The sequence below is a fragment of the Thamnophis elegans genome, chromosome 15 (assembly GCF_009769535.1).
Source record: "Thamnophis elegans isolate rThaEle1 chromosome 15, rThaEle1.pri, whole genome shotgun sequence".
Classification (NCBI taxonomy): domain Eukaryota; kingdom Metazoa; phylum Chordata; class Lepidosauria; order Squamata; family Colubridae; genus Thamnophis; species Thamnophis elegans.
The window spans coordinates 37,882,605-37,903,775 of NC_045555.1; the positions used below are offsets into that span (position 1 = coordinate 37,882,605).

A 21,171-nucleotide genomic window follows, 5' to 3' on the forward strand; every position below is an offset into this window, starting at 1 on the left:
GGCCCAGAGGCCGGATCCAGCCCGCGGGGTGCTTAGATCTAGCCTGCGGGGCTGTCCTGGAACAGCAAAGGACTGGCCCAGAGTGCCCCTGCCAGTGAAAAGAGAGCTCAGGAGGCCCGCAGGTGGCTCTCCCAAATGCTATTTTCGCTGGCAGAGGGTTACAGGAGGCAGTCACAGCCAAAAATGGAGCTCACGAGGGCTACCCAAGGCCCTCTTGAGTTCTGTTTTCACTGGCAGAGGGTTGCAGGACGCTGTTGCAACCAAAAACAGAGCTCGGGAGCCCCATTTTCGCTAGCAGAGTGCTTGGGCCACCATAGATGCCCCCGACACAAGTGATGTCGAGCTGGCCATGCCCCCCCCCCCCGAGGTAAAACGCAACCCTGATGCGGCCCTCAATGAAATCAACTTTGACACCCCTGATTTAGAGGAAGCAAACAACAAAGTGAATGAACTTGATTTATGGAATGGTTTTCATAAACTGAAGTTGAAGGTTGATTGCCGAATGAGGTAATATGATAGTAATAAAGCATTTGTGAAAAGAAACGGAAAGCTTAGCTAATGGTTCAGAATTGACCAGGGGTTAAGAAGAGCATAATGTATCCCTGTGATTGTTTAATGTTATGGATACATGGATAAAGATTGCTGTTGGTTCAGCATATCTTAAAGAACATTCAAATGAGAGGTATAAACGAGACTGGAAAAAATGGATTGATTATATACAAAGCAAATACGGGACTAGGAAATTCCAGATAGCTTATGCTTAAAATTAGTAATAACTTAAATTGTTAAAAATTTGGGTAACAGCAAGAAGCTGAGTTCAATGTAGAGATATTTTAGACTGTGATTGTCAAAAAGTTATACCATGTATGGGCTCTGGGAAGTCGGGGGGAGGGAAGGGAGGCGGGGATCTAGGGGGAGGGGGGGAGGGGGGAAATATAATATGTGTTAAATTTTAAAGCATGATTGCACTTGTATACTGTGGTTTTCTTAATGTTAGTGTCAAAACAGAACAAACTGAATATATTGGAAAGTAATAGAAGTATACCGAAGGGAGGAGCTGAATGAAAGAAGAAGGAGAGTAGAGAGGGTGAGAGAGAGGAGGAGGAGAAGGAAGGGAGGGAATGGATTAAGAGAGGGAGTGATAGGGTTAGGGTTAGATAGAGGGGGAGGGGAAGTAGGTGTAGAGGGGTATGAGAGAAGGAAGAATGAAAGTTGGAGGGGAATGAAAGAGGGTGTATGGTGGGCTAAGGCGGTATATTGGGTTTGTATTGTAGGGGGCATTTTCTATAAAAGTGAGGGCTGTGTTTATTACCCAATGTTATATGCCTCGGTTGCACAGTAAACATGTGATTGTATAGAATGAAATGGAAATAAAAAGATTTGTACTGATAAAGATTGCTGTTGGGAAAGTAGAGGTGTTAAACGCACAAGTGTGAATGCAGGGAAGATTTTATTGATGGGTGAGGACCCACATGATTTATAGCAGATGTTAGATTGCATGACACAGTGTGGAGCGGTCTGCATGAAAATTAAAAAAACAGGATGGTAAATCACTGCAAACTATATATAACCAGTGAAAATCTAGTAGACAAATTTTTGTACCTTAGTAAAATGCTGAGTAAAGATGGAAATAAGAATGGAGAAAGTTTGGAGTCATGTAAGTGCTGGTTGGAAAGGTGTGGCTAGAATTGGTTCCAAGAAATGAATGTTTATTGAAAGAAGCAATGCTGAATACAAAGAAGAAATAATAGATCCGAGAATGATTGGGTGCTGAATGAATAGAGATCAAGATCAAAATAAAACTGGTATGAGAAATACATGTTGAAGTGATTTAAACATAGAATAAATGGGGATCAGATTTCAAAACAAACATAGGAAGGGAAAATGAGTGTGTCAAGGAAATCAGGGCCAGCTGTTGAAAACCTTAGAAAGAAAGGGAATAATAATAATACAGTAGGGGGAATGCATATTTAATTATCCATAAATTAAATGCTGCTAGAATTGTTTTTGCACAAAATTGGAAGTGAAGAGATCCCCACAGATGGGAATGCAGTGACGTGCGGTGAGCTTCATGGCCGGTGAGGCAGGCAGGCAGGCAGGAACTCAATAGCTTAACATTGGACTAACAGCTGCAGATAAAAAGGACACGGTGGGGATTCCATGAACGCCCTCGAAAGGGAAGGCGAAGGGGGGGGGGTTATGTGTTCAGGATTTGGATGGGTCTCCGTTGAACGAAACCGCAAGCTCCTTTTAAAGCGTGGTCGGGGGAGGGGGCGGAGGCGTGAGCCAGCCAGCACTGCAGTGGAACTATGCAGGAGCCTAGCAAAGAGGGAAGCCGTGGCGGCTGTCCCTAGCTCAGCAGGTTCCTCGCCGACTCACCTCTCCGTGCCCCCTCCAAGCCTCTGTTTGTGGCCGGCATCCCCCACCCACCCCCACTCCTACCCCTCATTTGGCCAAGGCGCCGAAGCCTTTGATGTGCTTGCTGACACACACACACACACACACGACTCGGTTGCGATTGCTCCCCTCAGGTGAGAGCAAAGGACGAGGAAGGCGGGGAGGGCGCCCAGGGGCACCTCTGGCTTTGCAAAAGGAAAAGGCAGGAGAACCGCAGCCCTTACCTTCCACAGCCATTCTCTCAGAGCTCGCTTAGTGCATGCATAATTCGCCTGCCCAGAGATGCTTCTCCTCCTCCTCCTTCCTCCCTTCTTCCCCCACCTCCTTCTTTCCTTCCTTCTCTTTCTTCTCCCTTCACGGTTTTCTCTCTCTCGCTCATCTGCAACCGAGAAGTTCAACCTGCAGCGAGGAAGGTTTTAGCTCGCTTTCCCTCTGCAGCCTGGGAAATGGAGTCTCTGCCCTCCCCGCTTAAGCGGCGCAAGGCATGATTTGCTGCTCCCAGATCAGGAGGCGGGAGAATCACGTGCCTCCTTTGCATATGGAATTTTTCGCTTTTTAACCCTTGCTTAACTCTTAAAAGGCGAAAAATTCCTTATGCAAAGGAGGCCCATAGTTCTCTCGCCTCCCCCTACAATTAACACTAAGCAGACTCAAAGTCACTGTGACTTGGAGTCTGTCAGCAACTACCTTGGCCTTTTTAATTATTTTAAAAATTCTTTCCTTTTCCTCATGAGACTGGTGGGGCCCCGCCTCCCCTGCCTCCAGTGACTGCACGTCCCTGTGAGAATGTGATCAGGAAAATATTAGAACGTGCAGAAATTAATAGACTAACACTACCAATGGAGAGAGAATGAACTGAATACTATATGACATGGGACTTATTTTATCAATGGTTAGATCACAAAAATGGAAGTTAGAAACAGGAAAACGAAAGAAAAAGAGGAGTGAAATAAAAGAAGATATGTTAAGAGAGAGAAGTAAACATTATGATTATTTTTAATATCATTTTAATATTATAGAATTAATGTTAATGTAATGAAGATTGTTGTAAATCTTGATTATCATTTTATAAAGATATTTGTACCCAGATGACACACTGTTTAATTGAAGATGAAATTATTATATTAATTTTTTAAAAAAATTAAAAAAGAAAGAAGTTTAAAGATCAAATTCTTATGTATAAAGTAAAGAAGGTGTGCAAGAATATAAAGGTATTGAATAAGAGTTGGAAGGGACCTTGGAGGTCTTCTAGTCCCACCCCCTGCTTACTATACCAGTGACAGCGAACCTTTTATCCACAAATTGGACATGTGCGCATACGCAACAGCAAGGGTGAAATCCAGTAGGTTATGACAGGTTCTGGAGAACCAGTAGCTGAAATTTTGAGTAGTTCAGAGAACCGGCAAATACCACCTCCGATTGGCCCCCGAGTGAGGTGGGAATGGAGATTTTGCACTATCCTTCCCCTGCCACACCCACCAAGCCACACCACGCCCACCAAGTCAAGCTCACAGTACCAGTTGTAAAAAAAAATGGAATTTCACCAGTACGCAGCAGAGACCCAAAGACCAGCTGGTTGGCAGGAGGCGGGGCATCCCAACACCGGCAGCGCAGCAAGTGGTAAGATCTTTTTCTTTCGTGAGCTTCTGTTTCATAGTTTGCAGGAAAACAGAAGCTCACAAAAATCCACAGAGATCTGACCTGGGGTGACGGTGCGTGCCAGCAGAGAGGGCTCTGTGTGCCTCCTCTGGCATGTATGCCATAGGTTCGCCATCATGCTTCTATACCATTTCAGACAAATGGCTATCCAAATCTCTTCTTAGAAATCGCCAGTGTTGGAGCATTCACAACTTCAAGAGAAATAGCGAATAATCAGAGAAAGAGGAATAGATCAGAGGTGGTATTCTGCAGGTTCGCACCGGTTCGGGTGAACCGCACGCCTTCGTGGTGGCACGAGGCTCCGTCCACCCACCCTGACATCATCACGCACACTCTGCACATGCACAGAAGGCGTGCATGTTCCCGCTACTGAACAAGTAGCGAAGATAATAGGATTTCATGCCTGGAATAGATCTAAATCCTTTTTTCTTACCTAATGCTTCCATTTCTTAGACTTCCCATTTCTAACCCATTTTGTGTGTTTTGATAATGAAAAGGAATAAGGATGCTGGTCCATGCATCTTCTTACATAAAAAGCAAGTTCACTGCTTCTAGATATTCTGAAGCACCAATCAAATGGAATTGTTAGTTGATATATCGAGAAAAGGCATCCATTGCATCACATTTTCCATTCATCCTTTTTCCTTTCGGCCGAAGGTCAGCTGAATGTCATCATTGAGAAAAGTCAGCCTTGCTTAAATCCAGGGGATTTTTATATAGAGAAAGACACCAGAGACACATTTCTCAACCAAGGGATTTCTTGGCATCCATTGTAATTGGAATAACATTTCTCAAGCACTCAAAGCTCTGTAAAAAACAGCTTTAAGAACAAATCATGGTAAGATCACAAGCTAGGGAAAAATTACAGACAGAAAATGCAAACGTGGGTAAGAATCATCATCTAAGGTAAGGGCAGGGATGGCTGCTGGGGATCCGCTTGGTCAATACTCTAGCTAGGATTCTGCCCAGTTCGAGGCACCTCCAAATGCCACCCCTGGCTGACCACGCCCACCCTGCCCCTCCCCTCCCACCCCGCTGCTCCCAAGAATCTCCATGCGGCCTGTTCATCATGCCAGGTGCATCATGCCATCATGCACTTGCAGGGCCCATGAGGAGCCTCAGAGAGGCCTCTGGAGGTTCCAGAAGTCTGGAAACATGTCTGTTTCCAGCCTCCGGAGCCTGGGGGAAGCAGTTTTCGCCCTCCCAGAGATTCGAGGAAAGCCTCTAGAACCTGGGAAGAGTGAAAAACGCCCCCCTCCCTGCTGTTGTGGAGGAGGCCGACTAAGCCATACCCACCATGGCCACACCCACCCAGCAACGAGGCAGCGAACCCGTTGCTGCAATTTTTGAAGCCCATCCCTGGATAAGGGTCTTATGGAATGAGAAATGAGAAAAAACATTATGTTTAACTTGTGGTGTTTTTTTTTAAAGATCAACCAAGAAGCATTCACTTCTTCAATGTTTTTTCATAATGCAATGCAAAGCCATTTTTGCAGGAGGAGCCCTCTTGCAAAAATTCCTTCATATTAACACCCCACCTGACTTTCGCTTTGAAACTCACAGACAACTGAGAAGAGAGTCTGCATCTGGGCATTTTGTAAGGATTTCTGAATGTCGGGATTCGTTTATCGTGATCCCCCCCTTCTCCCCCCCCCTTAACTTTCAAATGTTTCAGATCAATTTTGGGGTACTGGATAAGTGCTGACTCAGTCTAAGGAGGTTTTTTTGTTTGGATCCAACAAACCCCTTCTAATCAGTCTGCTACTCATACACTGTCCGCTGAACCATCCTTACTCAGCCATCTTCTACTAGAGATACTACAGATGGAACGTTCAAAACCAACTGACGAAGGAATTGGTTTGGTCTTCCAGAAATTAAAAAAAAAAAGGAAAACTTAATGGAAAACAGAAAAAATGTTTGCAGGTCAGTAAACAAACTGTCAAGATAAATGTCAGAATGGACTCAAATTTCAGTTTAGATGTTTTGAAGTCAGCTGTGCAGCTCCATTGTCTTTGCCTCCCAAAGTTTGTCTTTCAGTGCCATAATGAAGGACAAGTCCTTCCACTGAAGAAGACCTTCCATCTTGGGGCATCTGCCACAAGGCAGAAGGCGGCAGGAGAATTCAGGATTCTTGCCAGGTCGGTGGTACAGCCAGGCTTTCTTGTCTTCTGGGGGTTATTGCTTGGGCATGGCAAAATCCCAGGCCGTCTCCTGAGCACACTTCCACATAGCCCTTATGAGCCGCGTGAAGCCCATGTCTTTGGGCTTCTCCAATCCCCTCATAAGCCTCTGCTTCATGATGGCAACAAATTCCTTGTTGCTCAGCTCTCCATTTCCTGAGGGAAGAAAAGGGAAGACCAGTTCAGACAATGGAAAATGTAAACAAGTAAATAATAATAATAATAATAATAATAATAATAATAATAATAATAAAAGAAAGTCAAGAACATCTATTAATCGAAGTAAAGAACAAAAATCTACTGAAGGCCCAACAGACAAAACAAGAATACAGAAAAGATGTGATAAAATCAAGAATGGAGAGTTGGCAGAACAAAGCACTGCATGGCCAATTTCTGGAAAAAATAAAAGATAAAGTGGACAGTGAACAAACTTGGTTATGGTTAACAACAGGTACATTAAAGAAAGAAACAGAGTCACTAATCCTGGCTACGCAAGAATAAGCTATCCGCACAAATGCCATCAAGACCAAAATCGAAAAATCCTCTGATGATGCCAAATGCAGACTTTGCAAAGAAGCTGATGAAACTGTTGATCATATACTCAGCTGCTGTAAAAAAATCGCGCAGACTGATTATAAATTGCGGCACAATTCAGTAGCACAAATGATCCATTGGAATTTGTGCAAAAATTTTAATATTAAAACAGCAACAAACTGGTGGGAACATCAGCCTGAAAAAGTCACCGAAAATCAGATGGTCAAAATCTTGTGGGATTTCCGTATACAAACAGACAAAATACTGGCGCATAATACACCAGACATCACATTGGTTGAGAAAAATAAGGTCACAATCATAGACATCGCAATACCAGGTGATAGCAGGGTCGCCGAGAAGGAACATGAAAAAAATCACAAAATACCAGGACTTAAAAATTGAAATTCAACGACTATGGCACAAACCAGCAATGGTAATTCCAGTGGTAATTGGCACACTGGGTGCTATTCCAAAAGCACTGGAATTACATTTAAAACAGTTAAAAATTGACAAAATCACCATCAGTCAAATGCAAAAAGCCGCACTGCTTGGATCTGCACGCATATTACGAAAATACGTTACAACGTCCTAGGCCCCTGGGTGGGGCCCGACTAGTAACCAATGCCAAATCCGCGAAACAACTGGCCGCTGTGATACAATTGTTATAATAATAATAGGAATCTTCCAAGAGGACTCACTTTTGCCACTACTGTTCAACATCGCATTAATCCCACTAACAATAATCCTACAAAACACAAAACTGGGCTACCAAATCTCAAGCCAACATGACAAGATAAATCATCTACTATGCATGGATGACTTAAAACTGTATGCGCAAAGCCCCATTGAACTTGAATCAATACTCAAGACAGTTCAACTGTTCAGCAGCGTCATCAGAATGAACTTTGGACTTGAAAAATGTGCTATACTATCCATGCAGCGAGGAAAAATGGAAAAAAATAGAAGGAATAGAACTGGGAAATGGAAGCATCGTGAAAGCATTAGCAAAGGATGACAGTTATAAATTCCTAGGCATATTGGAAGCAGATAACATCTTGAACAGAAAAGTCAAAGAGTCAACACAAAAGGAATATATCAGGAGGGTCTATAATTTCTTTGTAGCCCAATTCTGCATTTGTTTATTGTTTTAGGCCGAGCCTCTCCTGTTTTTCTGATTGTTTTTGTTCATTACCTGCATTTCTGATTCAGAAATACTATATTCTAGGTTTTGATGGCTCCTTTAAGGAAATAATCATTACTACACAGCTCTGGTCATTCTTGTTCAGCATAATGGGTGGAATGGAAAAAGGGAGAATTTGGGAGAATTAAAAAACAAAAAGCCTTATTCTCATAGTCAAATATATGTAGATATGTAGAACAATTAATCAGTGGAATAGAAGTTGCCTCCAGAAGTTGTGAATGCCCCAACACTGGAAGTCTTTAAGAAGATGTTGGATAGCCATTTGTCTGAAACGGTACAGGGTTTCCTATCTAGGCAGGGGGTTGGACTAGAAGACCTCCAAGGTCCCTTCCAACTCTGCTATTATATTATATTGTAGATATAGACAAAGCGAACTAATATACAAAGATCCATTGTCATGAGTAGATGAGATTCTGGCTCTTTAATTATTGTCTTGAACTCTGATTATTAAAAAACCGAATTTAATCATGGACTTCCGTTGAAGTAGCGCCTTGATGATAATATGGAGAAAGAGGTTATTTCACAAAAGTTATTTTTCAGCAGCCTTGTGGAAAGCTTATAATTCAAAATAGGTATTAAAGCAGTACATTACATTTCTTCCCTTCTACTCAGTAATGAAAGCAATTCCCGCCTGGATTAAATTTACCAGCAATTGAAACCGTGCTAAAAAGATAAGTACATGGGTTTACGTACACATATATTGTAACTTTATTTTTCCCCACTATTCTTCCATGTTGCATTTAAAGAGGTATTTAAAGAGATGGAAGAGGAATGTTTTCTATCTTATGTTCAAATGAAAGAGTTGGTTGATGAAAGGAAAAATGATACAAGCTGGCCTCGATTAATGCAGTTAATGAATTCCATGACACTATCATCACATTTTTTGAATTTGCACCATTCAAAGTGATATTCCTGTGAAAAAATATAATTGGTTGCAGCTTCATGAAAAGAGGCAATGAGAAAATTTAAACATAAACATTTGTATGCATATTATGTGAAATATTAGCATAAAGGATTACAAACACTGTATATTAATTACAATTTATGGTCTACAAAATCAAAATATAGAAAACAAAATAAAAACAAAGGAATTCTATTGTAGATTTCAGACATTCCAACATTACTGTCCTATTTTAGTGATGCTCTGACCAGTCTCATGTTGTTCAATGACATCAAATTTCTGGTCTAATGTAATAATAAGGCTTAAAAAAACAATTATAAAGTTTTCTGCTGGAATATTTTTATTTTCTCCATTTGTATGCACAAAGATTAGCAATGTTGTTGATGTTGTTGATTTTATTTATATGCCGCCCTTTTCCCCGAAGGGGACTCAGGGCGGCTCACAACTCAACCAGGGAAGGGGGATACAAACAAGAATTTAAAACAACATAAAAAACAATGCATGATTAAAACACAACAGTCATACCAATTCGAGACGGGGGCAACAGCTCTTTAGCCCCAGGCCTGTCGGAACAGCCAGGTTTTAAGGGCTTTGCGGAAGGCCTGGAGGGTGGTGAGGGTTCGAATCTCCACGGGGAGCTTGTTCCAGAGGGTCGGAGCAGCCACAGAGAAGGCTCTCCTCCGAGTAGTCACCAGTCGACACTGGCCGGTGGATGGAATTCGGAGGAGGCCTAATCTGTGCGATCTAATCGGTCTAGTGGAGGTAATTGGCAGCAGGCGGTCTCTCAAGTACCCAGGTCCAATACCATGAAGGGCTTTATAAGTGACGACTAGCGCCTTGAAGCAATGTCTAAGACCCCCAACACAACTGTGCATGAGGCTCACGTTAACTGAATTTTGGGTTGCATTAAAGGGCAAATCTAGACAGCATACTAAAAAGCAGAGACACCACCCTGTAAACCAAAGTGCTATGCATTAGCACGGCTATGGTTTTCCCAGTTGCAATGTATGGCTGTGAAGGTTGGACCACAAGGAAGGTTGAGCGTCAAAGAATTGGGGCCTTTGAACTATGGTGCTGGAGAAGACTCCTGCAAGTCCTTTGGACTGCAAGGAGGTCAAACCGGTCAGTACTAGAGGACATCAACCCTGACTGCTCTTTGGAAGGCCAGATCCTGAAGATGAAACTCAAATACTTTGGCCACCTAATAAGAAGGAAAGACTCATTGGAGAAGAGCTGGGGAAGATTGAGGGCAAAAGAAGAAGGGAGTGACAGAGAATGAGGTGGCTGGATGGAGTCACTGAAGCAGTCGGCATGAACTTAAATGGTTTCCAGAGGATGGTAGAGGACAGGAAGACCTGGAGGAACATTGTCCATGGAGTCGCGAGGGTCGGACACGATTTCGCAATTTACAACAACAACAAAAAAGTCCAAAATTCGCACCACATTGAATATGACGTTTTTCAAACTCACACTAATTGTGACCTACTTATACAATGAACTAAGATCCAGACACTATTCTAACAAGCAGTTCTGCAATCCAGACTGAAGTCAGACTTTTCTGAGTGGGGGAAAATACCTTTCATTGCCATTGAAAATTATAATTTAATAATTCTATCAAACATATATCCTTCAGGACTTTTTGATAGTATCCAGTCTTAAGATGCAGTTAGAAGCAGAGCAATCCTAACTTTGAAATAACTGTTTATGCTCAATAGGGTCTACTGACTTTTATCCAGCAGTTGAGTAAATATGCTGCAAATATCTTTTATACTGCACGTAGTCCTTGACTTATAATAGTTTATTTAGTGACCATTTGAAATTACCCTGAAAAAAGTGACTTATGACTGTTTTCACACTTAGACTACTGCAGCATCTGCATGGTCAAATAATCAAACTCCAAATGATTGGCAGTTGGTTCATATTTACGACAGCTCCCAGGGTTATCAGATCACCTTTTGTGACCGTCTGACAAGCAAAGCCAATAGGGAAGATTCACTTAAAAACCTAACTAACTTATCAACTGCAGTGATTCACTTAAGAACTTTGGGAAGAAAATTTGTAACATGGGCCAACATTCATTTAACCACTGATAGGCTTAACAACAGAAATTTTTGTTAGAATTTGCAGCAATCCAACCAGCACACGAGTAAATAATTCAGCAGAATTCATTTAAATAAGAAACTTCTTTATATACAATACCAGAACCAGAACTCAGAATCCAGAAGTCAGCATCAACCATCACAGAGGAAGAGTTAAGAGAAGCACAGACAATAAGCAGCATTTATATTTATACAGATCAGTTAGGCTAAGCCACGCCCAGGCTCTGAGCTGGCTGAGTCACCAAACAGTCCCCATTGGCTGACCTGTTACCATGTCTATTCCAGCTCATAATTACTTATACACTGACAATTTTGGATTTGGTTATAGTGTTATGGGTAAGAGCTACCTGTGTTTATTGCTCTTTTCCCCTAAAATTTACAATCTAAATTGTTATTTGTAATTGTAAATTGTAAAATACAGTTATTTGTACATTTTCTCTGTTCACTGAATCTATAACTCTACAAGTGGTCCATTATTTTAGTCCAAAATAAACTAGGGGAAGCTAAACTTAATGCAGGGCTAAGTTGGCATGCGGAAACACACAAAGAAACAACTCAGGGAAAAGGAAACATCATTAATATGAATTACCCAACAAAAACTTTGTTACAGTCATTAACCAGAAATCCAACATCATAAATAAATAATACCCGATGCAGAATAAAACAGTCAATGATTTTCATTTGTAAGGTTTCTCTTGAATATGATCATTCTCTGCCTAGTGGAAAAATGGAAGACTTTAGGATTTTTATCAGCTATGAAATTGTTCAGATGACTAGGAAGATTGTTAAAATAATGGCTGCAGCAGCAGTTGTCTTACGCAAGCCTGTTTGGTGTGGCGGTTAAAGTTGAATTTTTCTTCTGAAGTTACAATTTATTTCAAAACCAATATGAGCATCTGGTTTTAAGCCAAAAAGCTGCTCTCAGAGAATCAGAGAAGTATGAAATAGGAAGGTATGTCCTGCTCATTTGGTAAACATTGTGTTGGCTCACTTCAAAATCCAAGCCAAATAAAATGTTCAAGAATCCCTTATTAGATGTTGTAATCTTACTTCTCTATTATACTTCTCGCCTTGTGTTTTTCTGCTTTATAACTCACTCTTTTTTAGTAAGTTTGTAATCTACACAGATAACTCTTTTGCCATTAGATAGATTAAAAGACCATGAGGAATACTGTGCACCAAATAATTGAGGCCTTTGAACTATGGTGCTGGAGAAGACTCCTGCGTGTCCCTTGGACTGCAAGGCGATCCAACCGGTCAGTCCTAGAGGAGATCAACCCTGACTGCTCTTTAGAAGGCTACATCCTGAAGATGAAACTCAAATACCTTGGCCACCTAATTGGAAGGAAGGACTCACTGGAGAAGAGCCTCATGCTGGGAAAGATTGCGGGCAAAAGAAGAAGGGGACGACAAGAATGAGGTGGCTGGATGGAGTCACCAAAGCAGTCAGCGTGAGCTCACAATGGACTCCAGAGGATGGTAGAAGACAGGAAGGAAGGCCTGGAGGAACGTTGTCCACAGGGTCGCAGTGGGTTAGACACGACTTCGCAACTAACAACTAACAAAGATTAAAAGTTAATAAATAAGCAAGAGGGTTTCTTTGTCACTCTTCTGTTTAGATCTAGAACACGGGTTCCCAACCTCGGTCCGTGGACTGGCACTGGTCCGTGGCACGCTAGCAACTGGGATGTGCAAACAAACAAAGCCCCATCCACAGGATGCAAGCACCACCCCGCCTCCGGTCAGTGGAAAAACCTCCCTCCACGGAACTGGTGCCTAGTACCCGAAAGGTTGTGGGCCGCTGGTTTAGATTATTGTTTGGGATCTCACAAGGATGCTATCCCAAAACAAGAAAACCAATATGCAACAGTGCTTCTGAATGGAGTAGCAATGTTCAGTACAGGCAGTCCTCGACTTACAGCAGTTTACTTAGTGACCATTCAAAGTTACAATCATTTTTCACAGTTGCAACCTTTGCAGCATCCCCATGATCACATGATTGACATTCAGGCGCTTGGCAACTGCTTCATTGCTGTGTCCCAAAGTCATGTAATCCTCTTCTGTGACCTTCTAACAAGTGAAGTCAGTGGGGAAGCCAGACTCATTTAACAACCAGGTTACTAACATGTTGTGGCCCAGCAGGAGCCGTTGGAGTTGCCACCAGACTCCCACAGCGAGGGGCCCTATGAGTCAGCTCTGGAGGATGTGGAGGACCCTGGACAGGGTTCCGACTCCAAGCAGGGCGCAGAGAGGCTGGCTGGCCACCAAGAGGCTCCTGAGCCTTGGACCAGTGGGGAGGAGACATGGGAGTGTGATCCTGATGTCAGCAGGGAGTTGTTCCTGGATGCCCGGCACCGGAGAGCTAATAGGCGTAAGGAACAGTTGTGCAGTTACAGGAGGTAATTGCACTCAGCTGCTGGTAATTAGGCTCCTCTCCAGATTATAAAAGGAATGCTTGTGCACACGCCCCTTTTGCAGAAGTCAACACATGAACTAATGTTGGAGAACAGTATTGTGAGCTTGGCAGGCTGGATTGCTGCCAGGGCTTATCTGTACTGGATTGCTGCCCAGGCGTGTCTATGCCGGTTTGCTGCCAAGGACCTGTCTGTCTGTTAATAAATTCTGTAAAGTTTCTTTGGCTCGGAGTGCTTTGGTGTGGGGCGAGGGGGGTCAGAACGCTAATATATCAACTGCAGTGATTCACTTAAAAACTGTGGCAAGAAAGGTGGTAAAATGGGGCAAAACTCACTAACAAATGTTTCACTTAACAAGAGAAATTTTAGGCTTAGTTATGGTTGTAAGTTGAAGACTACCTGTATACCAGAGGTGTCAAACTCAATTTCATTGAGGGCCGCATCAGGGTTGTGTTTGACCTCAGGGGCCAGGGTGGGCGTGGCCAGCTTGACATCACACGTGCCAGCAAAAATGGGCTCCAGAGCTCCATTTTCAGCTGCAATGGCGTCCTGCCACCCTCTGCCAGTGAAAATGGGACTCGAGGGGTATGCAAATCCCCCACCAGTGAGCTCTGTTTTCACTGGCAGAGGGCAGCAGGAGACCGGCCCAGCCAAAAACAGGGACTGGGAGTTTCTAGGGTGGCCCCACGGGCCAGATCTAAGCACCCCACAGGCAAAATCCACCCCCCCCCCACAGGAGTTTGACACCTATGCTGTATACAAACTGCAGTTCATTTGGCCATGGATTTTGAAAAATCTATTATCTGTGTAAAATGAAACATCATTGGCTATCTAAGCAGGTTAATGTTTTAGTTTGATGTGAGCAACCTTTTAACAATTTTACATTTAAGAAACTATTGCGGGGAGCTCGAACTAAAGTCACGCAATGGAGCCTCGGATTTCTCCTGAAATTTGTCACGTTTTCTTCTTCAGCGGGATGTATGCAGATGTAGCTTAGGTAAGAAATTTCGTGTGCAGCAGAAGTCACACTGCGTGTCTCGGGTCCTTGAGACAAAAAAGATTTGCCTCTTTCATAAGTAAATAATTCCAATATTCTCCAAGGTTGGGAATTGGGTGGGGTTTTTATTTTTGGTTAGGTGTCATGTACAGGTAATTTAATGAGAACAATTGAAAGGCAGAAGGGAACGTTACCAACAAAACAAATTATTAATCAACTCTGTCATCCAGTGGCCTACTTTAAAGTCAAGATTTTGAAATCCCAGGCTAATTTTTATTTGCTCTCCCCAGCCTTCTTATCAGAAGCAAAACAAACAATTTAACAACTTTAATCCCAACTGGGCTGGGTTAAGAAGCAGCCTCTTTTTTCCAAATTATTCTTTACAGCAAAATGGTCCCTGGCTCACTCTCTACAAATACATTAAGGTAGATAACTAACACGCAGCCCTTCAGGACTGATTTTCAAATAACCTTCTGTAGCAATCTCTTAAATTTATGTCCACCTACTTGCTGCCTTCTAGATATACTGAACTCCCATTAGAACCAAGGTAATGATTTCAGCTTGGGGGAAGACTAGTTTAAAACTACTCCTACAATTTTACTTTCCTCAAATCAATAATAATACTGAACTTACGCTGTTTACATAGGAAAGCTAATTCTTGGCCCATGCTTCCATTTTGCTTGTAAGGGGTTTCAATTCTGCTTTTCAAAGGATGCTCCCTAGGTAAGGATATTTCCAATCATGTCTGAATCTAGTGTCAACCCTTGTGATGACATTCGGGGGTAGCGGCATTTCTGCAGCGCCGCTACCTCCCATCCTTGGCGAGGGCTTCCATGCCGCCAATGTCACACTAGCTCAGCCATGCTTACACACCGCCAATGCCACCGCTCGGCCATGCTTACACGCCAACACAGCTGCTGCCGCTAACACCACTGCAGCCACCGCTGAAGCCCTTCCCCTCATCCTTCTGATGTTGGCGGAGCCTGTTAGAACCTCCTGGACAGCAGCTACACTTCAGAGCCTACTCTGAAGTAACTCTTCTACTCTGGTGTAGCTGCCTACTCTGAAGTAACTCTTCTACTCGGGTGCAGCCAATAAGGAAAGAGGCAATGCTGACTCTGAGTGGGGCTTGTGGCTGAGGGTGGTTGAGGGTCATGGTGATTAGGGGTATCATTTAGGTAATTGGGTGGATTTGTGGGTGGAACTGGGCGGGGTAGTGGTATATCTATGGTGATGGGGTCTAACTTTGTAAGAACTGACTTGGATTTGCTTACCTTTGTATCATAGTCATTTAGTGCTGGTTATCACGTAGTTTGTTAGATAAAGTTTTTCACCAAACAAACTGACTCTCTGTTTATTTTCAATGTGAACACCGGAACGTGACATCTAGGAGAGATGCTCATCTCCATTTCCTAGCAAAGGAACCAGCGTTGTCTGAAGACAATTTCCATGGTCATCTGGCCAACATGGCTATATGCCAAAGGCGCATGAACTGCTGTTACCATCCCACTGAAGTGGTACCTATTTATCTACTTGCATTTGCATGTTTTTGAACTGCTAAGTGGACAAGAGCTGGGGCAAGACTGGGAGGCTGGGTCTCGAACTGCCAACCTTCCGGTTCATCAGACGAACGAGTAAACCGCTAGGCCACCATGCCCCTTATGGATGATCCCTACACTAAGATATTCAGCCATCCTCTTCTCTTTCCTTTATCTTAACTTACAAATACCACAAAATTTAAGAAATATATATGGATTCAGAATACAAACAAGCTGCATTGGATGAAGTGGCCGGCAAAATGCAAAACTGAGGACCCAATGATAAGATGGAAATAACACAAAGAAGGAGGAGGAGGAGGAGGAGGAGGAGGAGGGGGAGAAGAAGAAGAAGGAGGAGGAGGAGGAGGAGGAGGAGGAGGAGGAGGAGGAGGAGGAGGAGGAGGAGGAGGAGGAGGAGGAGGAGGAGGAGAAGGAGAAGAAGACTGGCCTGCATGCTCCCCAACTCATCCCATGGACACCTTTTCTATTTCTCCTTAAGCCGTTACTGCTGTTGAGGTCCTTCCATCAGGGCATAAGAAGGTAGGGTGGCAAGATTTACAGGTGGTCTGACAAATTAACTATGAAGAGGAGGAGAGGTGGAAAATGCCCCAGCCTTGTCCTACTTGCTCTGTCTCCTTTGGGTTCTGCTTTAGCCAAAAAGGTTCTTGCTTTTAGTTCTACTGAATTGTAATCCAACCTGAATTGTTTGGCAAAAGTCAAGAAGAGGTTTGCTTGATGTTTGAAACAATGTCCTCCATGTTGCTCATTCCCCTACTGCCTGATTAAGAAGAAACTCATTATTTTAACTCATTATTAACAGATTAGGATAACTCAAGGGTGCCTCAAAGATTAACCAGAGAGGAAGCAAACGTCAAAATAACAATGGGGATACGACAGGAAAAAAAAGAGGCTGCTAAAATATATTTGACCGGTGGCAAGCTGCAAATAAGAAAAGATCTGGAGTGGGCTGGTTTTCCACAAGCAGCTCTGTTTTCTAGTGCACTAGTGAAATTCCTATGTTGAAATTATATTTCTGTCATCATTTCTTTTTATGGTGACCCAGACAGGATTTATAAACAACACCAGAAAATGACAAACAATAGTTCGATATTACAGAGCTGAAAAAGTGCAGGAAAAGAGCAACCAGAACTCTAAAAACATTGGAGCAGTTTTATAGCTACAATGCTTGCAAGCAGGGGGGGGGGGGGGGAGAACTGCACAAATAATTAGGGGGACCCATCTGATTTGAGGCTTGACATTCCCGGTCTAGAAAGGAGAAGGAAGAAACAGAATATTTTTTTTAACATGGGACTCATTTAATTAATGTTTAGTTGACAGAAACAGAAGTTAGAAACTCAAAAGTTTAAAAGAATGATTAACTATACAATGAAGGTTTATTAGTATGGATAAGCAAATACTATTATTATTATGTGGTTATCAGTGCTATGAATATTATTACCACTATTACTTTTCAAAACTAACTGAACCCAGACAACACACTGTTCATGTAGATATTAAGTTTTTATGTTTACTAAAGAAAAATGTATAACACACACACACACACACACACTCTTAAGATCGTCAATCAGACGGAAGCATTTAGTACTGTATTTCCCAGAAAACAAGACCTAACCAGAAAATAAGCCCGAATGCAAAAAATAATATAAGACCCAATCTTATTTTCAGGGAAACACGGTATGTATGAATGTATGTGTGTGTGTGAACACACACACACACACACACACACACACAGAAATACACACATGGAAAAAGGCCATGCCAGATTTTTGGGGTGGGCAAAAATATAAGCACTCCCCTGAAAATAAGCCCCATTAGACACCCCACCCCCACCCTCCCGGCCAGGCAGAGCACCATTCACTGACTTTGCGGTATCCCAAAGGCACCAAGCCGTGGGAACCGGGCGGGGTGGGGGAGGGCAAAGCACTTGTGCGGCTGGCTCAGGAACTCTGGGAGTTGAAGTCCATAGGTCATAAAGGGCCCACTCCTGTTCTAGACTAGCTGTCTTTGGAGGTTAGAGTTCCAATTGGCTGACAGGTCTTGTTGCTGGACCATTTTACCTTGTCCAGTTGTTGGAAAGTTCTTTCATCTGTGGCTGCAACAAAGACCATCCGCCTGTCTTGTGCAGCTTCTTTTTTTGAAGAAGGGAACATCAATCTCATGTATGGCCAGATGCTGCTTGAAAGTCAATATTCCCAGGGGTAAGGAAAATAAAGCTACCTGTTTCTCTGATCATCTGCATTAATTAGGCTTCTGTTTTAGGCTTTTCTTGAATTTAGAAAGCAATGGCTCTTCGGTGTGCCTTCACATTTATAATATTTCACCCAACCTTATTTGATTGAGTCCTTATTTTAAGGCTAACAGTTTTTGGAAACAGTAAAACAAACACTCAACGATCCCCAATGGATTTGATTTTTGAGCACTATAAAGTTTGGAAATCAGCCAAGAAGTAGCCTAGACAGGCAATTCAGGGCCAATGTAAGGGAAGGAAGCAGCAGCAAATCTCTATATAACCTGTCGGCTGCTTTGCAGGCTACAGACAATGCTTGCCTTGGGAATATCGTAGACTTCCGGGAGATTAAGAGATCAGCATTCTTCTGGCTAAACAAATAAATAAAGAGCCGGAGTTGCCCAAAATAAAAAAAAGTTGACCAAATAAACAATGAATTTGAGTTCATTAAAAAAAACACCCTGAATTGATCTGAAAATATTCCAGTTGATTGGCTGATGGAAACTTAAGAAGGCTGCCAATCCTGGGAGAATGATTGGTGGCTGATTTTCTTTGCCAGAAGAATTGCTGAATGGAGCAGAATGGATTGCAGAGAAGCTATCCATGAAACTACCTCATCCTACCAGTATGAATGTATGACTGGCATAGTTCTGAAGCATAGCAAAGTTAACCTTCAGGGGCCAATGGTTGATAGAAGAAAACATGTAAAATGGCAGTGAGGACGAGCTCCCGTCCGTGTGTCAATCCTGCAAGGCTGAATGAAGGTGAGTTCTCCAAGGTCACCTTGTGATCTTTGGAGTTGAGAGGGCTTTTGAACCTGGCTCTCCACTGATCGCAATGCAATATTGCAGAGAAGAGCAACAAAGATGATTAGGGGGCTGGAGGCTAAAACATATGAGGAATTGTTGCAGAAATTGGGTTTGTCTAGTCTAGCAAAAAGAAGGACTAGGGATGACATAATAGCAAATTTCCAATATTTGGAGGGATCAACCTATTTTCCAAAGCACCAGAAGGCAAGGCAAGAAACAATGGATGGAAATTAATAAAGAAGCGAAGCAACCTAAAACTAAGGAGAAATTTTCCTAATAGTAAGAACAATAAACCGGTGGAATGGCTTGCCTTCAGAAGATGTGGTACTCCATCACTGGAGGCTTTTAAGAAGACATTAGACAGCCACTTGCCTAGAATGGTATAGAGCCGGGGATGGCACGTGGAGCCCTCTCTGGGGGCATGTGAACAGTTGCCCCAGTTGAGCTCCACCGGGTATGCGCGCACACCTCCCGTTGGCCAGCTGATTTTCAGGTCTCTGCCATACATGCGCGTGGGATGGGGCACAGGTGGGAAATGTGTGTGCATTCGTGGAGGTTGGGAGAGTCACGTGCACATGCGTGTGGGGAGCACAGGGAGGTGTGGTCCTCCCCAGTGCCCCATTTTTGGTCCCAGGAGGCTTTAGGGGGGCCTGCTAGGCCCAAAATGGCCCATGGAGCGGGGACACATGTGCATACACAAAGGGGGCACCAGGGGAGGGACACACACACATGTGCAGGGGTGCGGAGCACCTGAAGATGTCACATTGCATTATGGATGTGGGCACAAATGTGCTTTGTCATGCACACACACTTCTGGCACGCGATGACAAAAAGGTTAGCCATCACTGATATAGAGTCTCCTGCTTGCGCAGGGGGCTGGACTCGAAGACCTTAAAGGTCCCTACAAGCTCTTTATTCTGTTATTTTCTTACACAGGAGCGAGACTACAGGTAAATGAAAGATACTCACCATCACAATCAAAAAGAGCAAACACAACATCACATACATGGTCTGATAGTTCCACCTTTGCCACTGTCTTGGCTACTTGTTGCATCGTATCTGCAAGAACGAAAACAAAAGGCAAGCCAGATGTCAACATTTTGTGGGAAATGAAAGACTTAATATAAACATACTCAAGTCTCTGATCATTTCCCCCCCCCTGATGAGCAAAGTCAAGATAGGATTTCCCCCACTCTCTTATCCACCAATCCCCAATTTCAACATGAAGCAACCGGGCCGTTTTGAAGCTAAATGCACTTGCTAAATGGAAGGATGAAAAGTGCTGAAGCCAACATGTAATTTCTCATCTAACTGCACCACTGAAGCCAATTATATCAGATGCAGCCGTTTGTTCTCATGATGGGCAATTCATTTGACACAGTAGTGGAGAAGTTGGGAGGCAGAGAGAGAGAAAATATAGAAAGCCTGCATGGCATAGCTGGAGTTAACTCCAGATGGCTAGGTCCTAAGAGCACCGTACTTGTGTGAACAGCCTTTATTGGTGTCATTTGGATCCCTGGGAGTACATCTGTGCTTCTTGCATGAATGCAGCTGTTTTGAGTATTGGTTACCCAGGAAATGATCCTGGTGAATTCTGTCATATGTTAACACATATAAATCCTCCTAGGACCTTTTATTTCATCATCTCCATAGGTGCAACAAAGCTATGTTCTAGATCAGTGATGGCGAACCTTTTTGTCACTCAGTGCCCAAACCAGAATGCGCACACATGCTGAAGCGCCGTAAACCCAAAGACCAGCTAGCTGGTGCGCATGTGTGCGTCAGCTACTTCGTTTTCGGGTTTATGGCATGTGCATGCACACTGGCCGGTTGGTCTTCATGCATCTGGAGTGCTGTAAACCCAAAGATGTGTCACGTGCTGTCCATGCCCACCCCTGATTTAACGAAGGGGGGAAAAGTCGTGATGCGTCATGTGACATGTGTTTGACACCCCTGCCCTATACCATTCAGACAAGTGGCTGCGCAATCTCTTCTTGAAGAGATTAAACATTGGAAACAGGATTTATTTGGAGGCCTTTATTCAGAACTAGCTGGTAACCTGGTGTTGCCCAGGTATTTATACACGTCGAAGCATTTGTCTGACAGGGAGCCATTGAGAGGGCCCTTTCTCCCCACTACTCCTATGCCCATCATCCCTGCCCTCTTCCTTTCCCCTCCCATGCACTCCTCTTTC

At 43.2% G+C, this 21,171-nt stretch overlaps 1 protein-coding gene across 1 annotated transcript in view; it reads right to left on the reverse strand.

The window, feature by feature from the left end:
• Window positions 1–5,416: 5,416 nt before the first annotated feature.
• Window positions 5,417–21,171, reverse strand: part of MICU1 (mitochondrial calcium uptake 1) — a 199,730-nt gene continuing 183,975 nt past the window's right edge. Inside the window, exons 11-12 of the mRNA XM_032232122.1 lie at window positions 19,947–20,036; window positions 5,417–6,392 (exon numbers count right to left, since the gene is read on the reverse strand). Of these exons, the coding sequence (XP_032088013.1) occupies window positions 6,232–6,392; window positions 19,947–20,036 (251 nt within the window). The 3' untranslated portion in view covers window positions 5,417–6,231. The remainder of the gene's footprint in view (window positions 6,393–19,946; window positions 20,037–21,171) is intronic.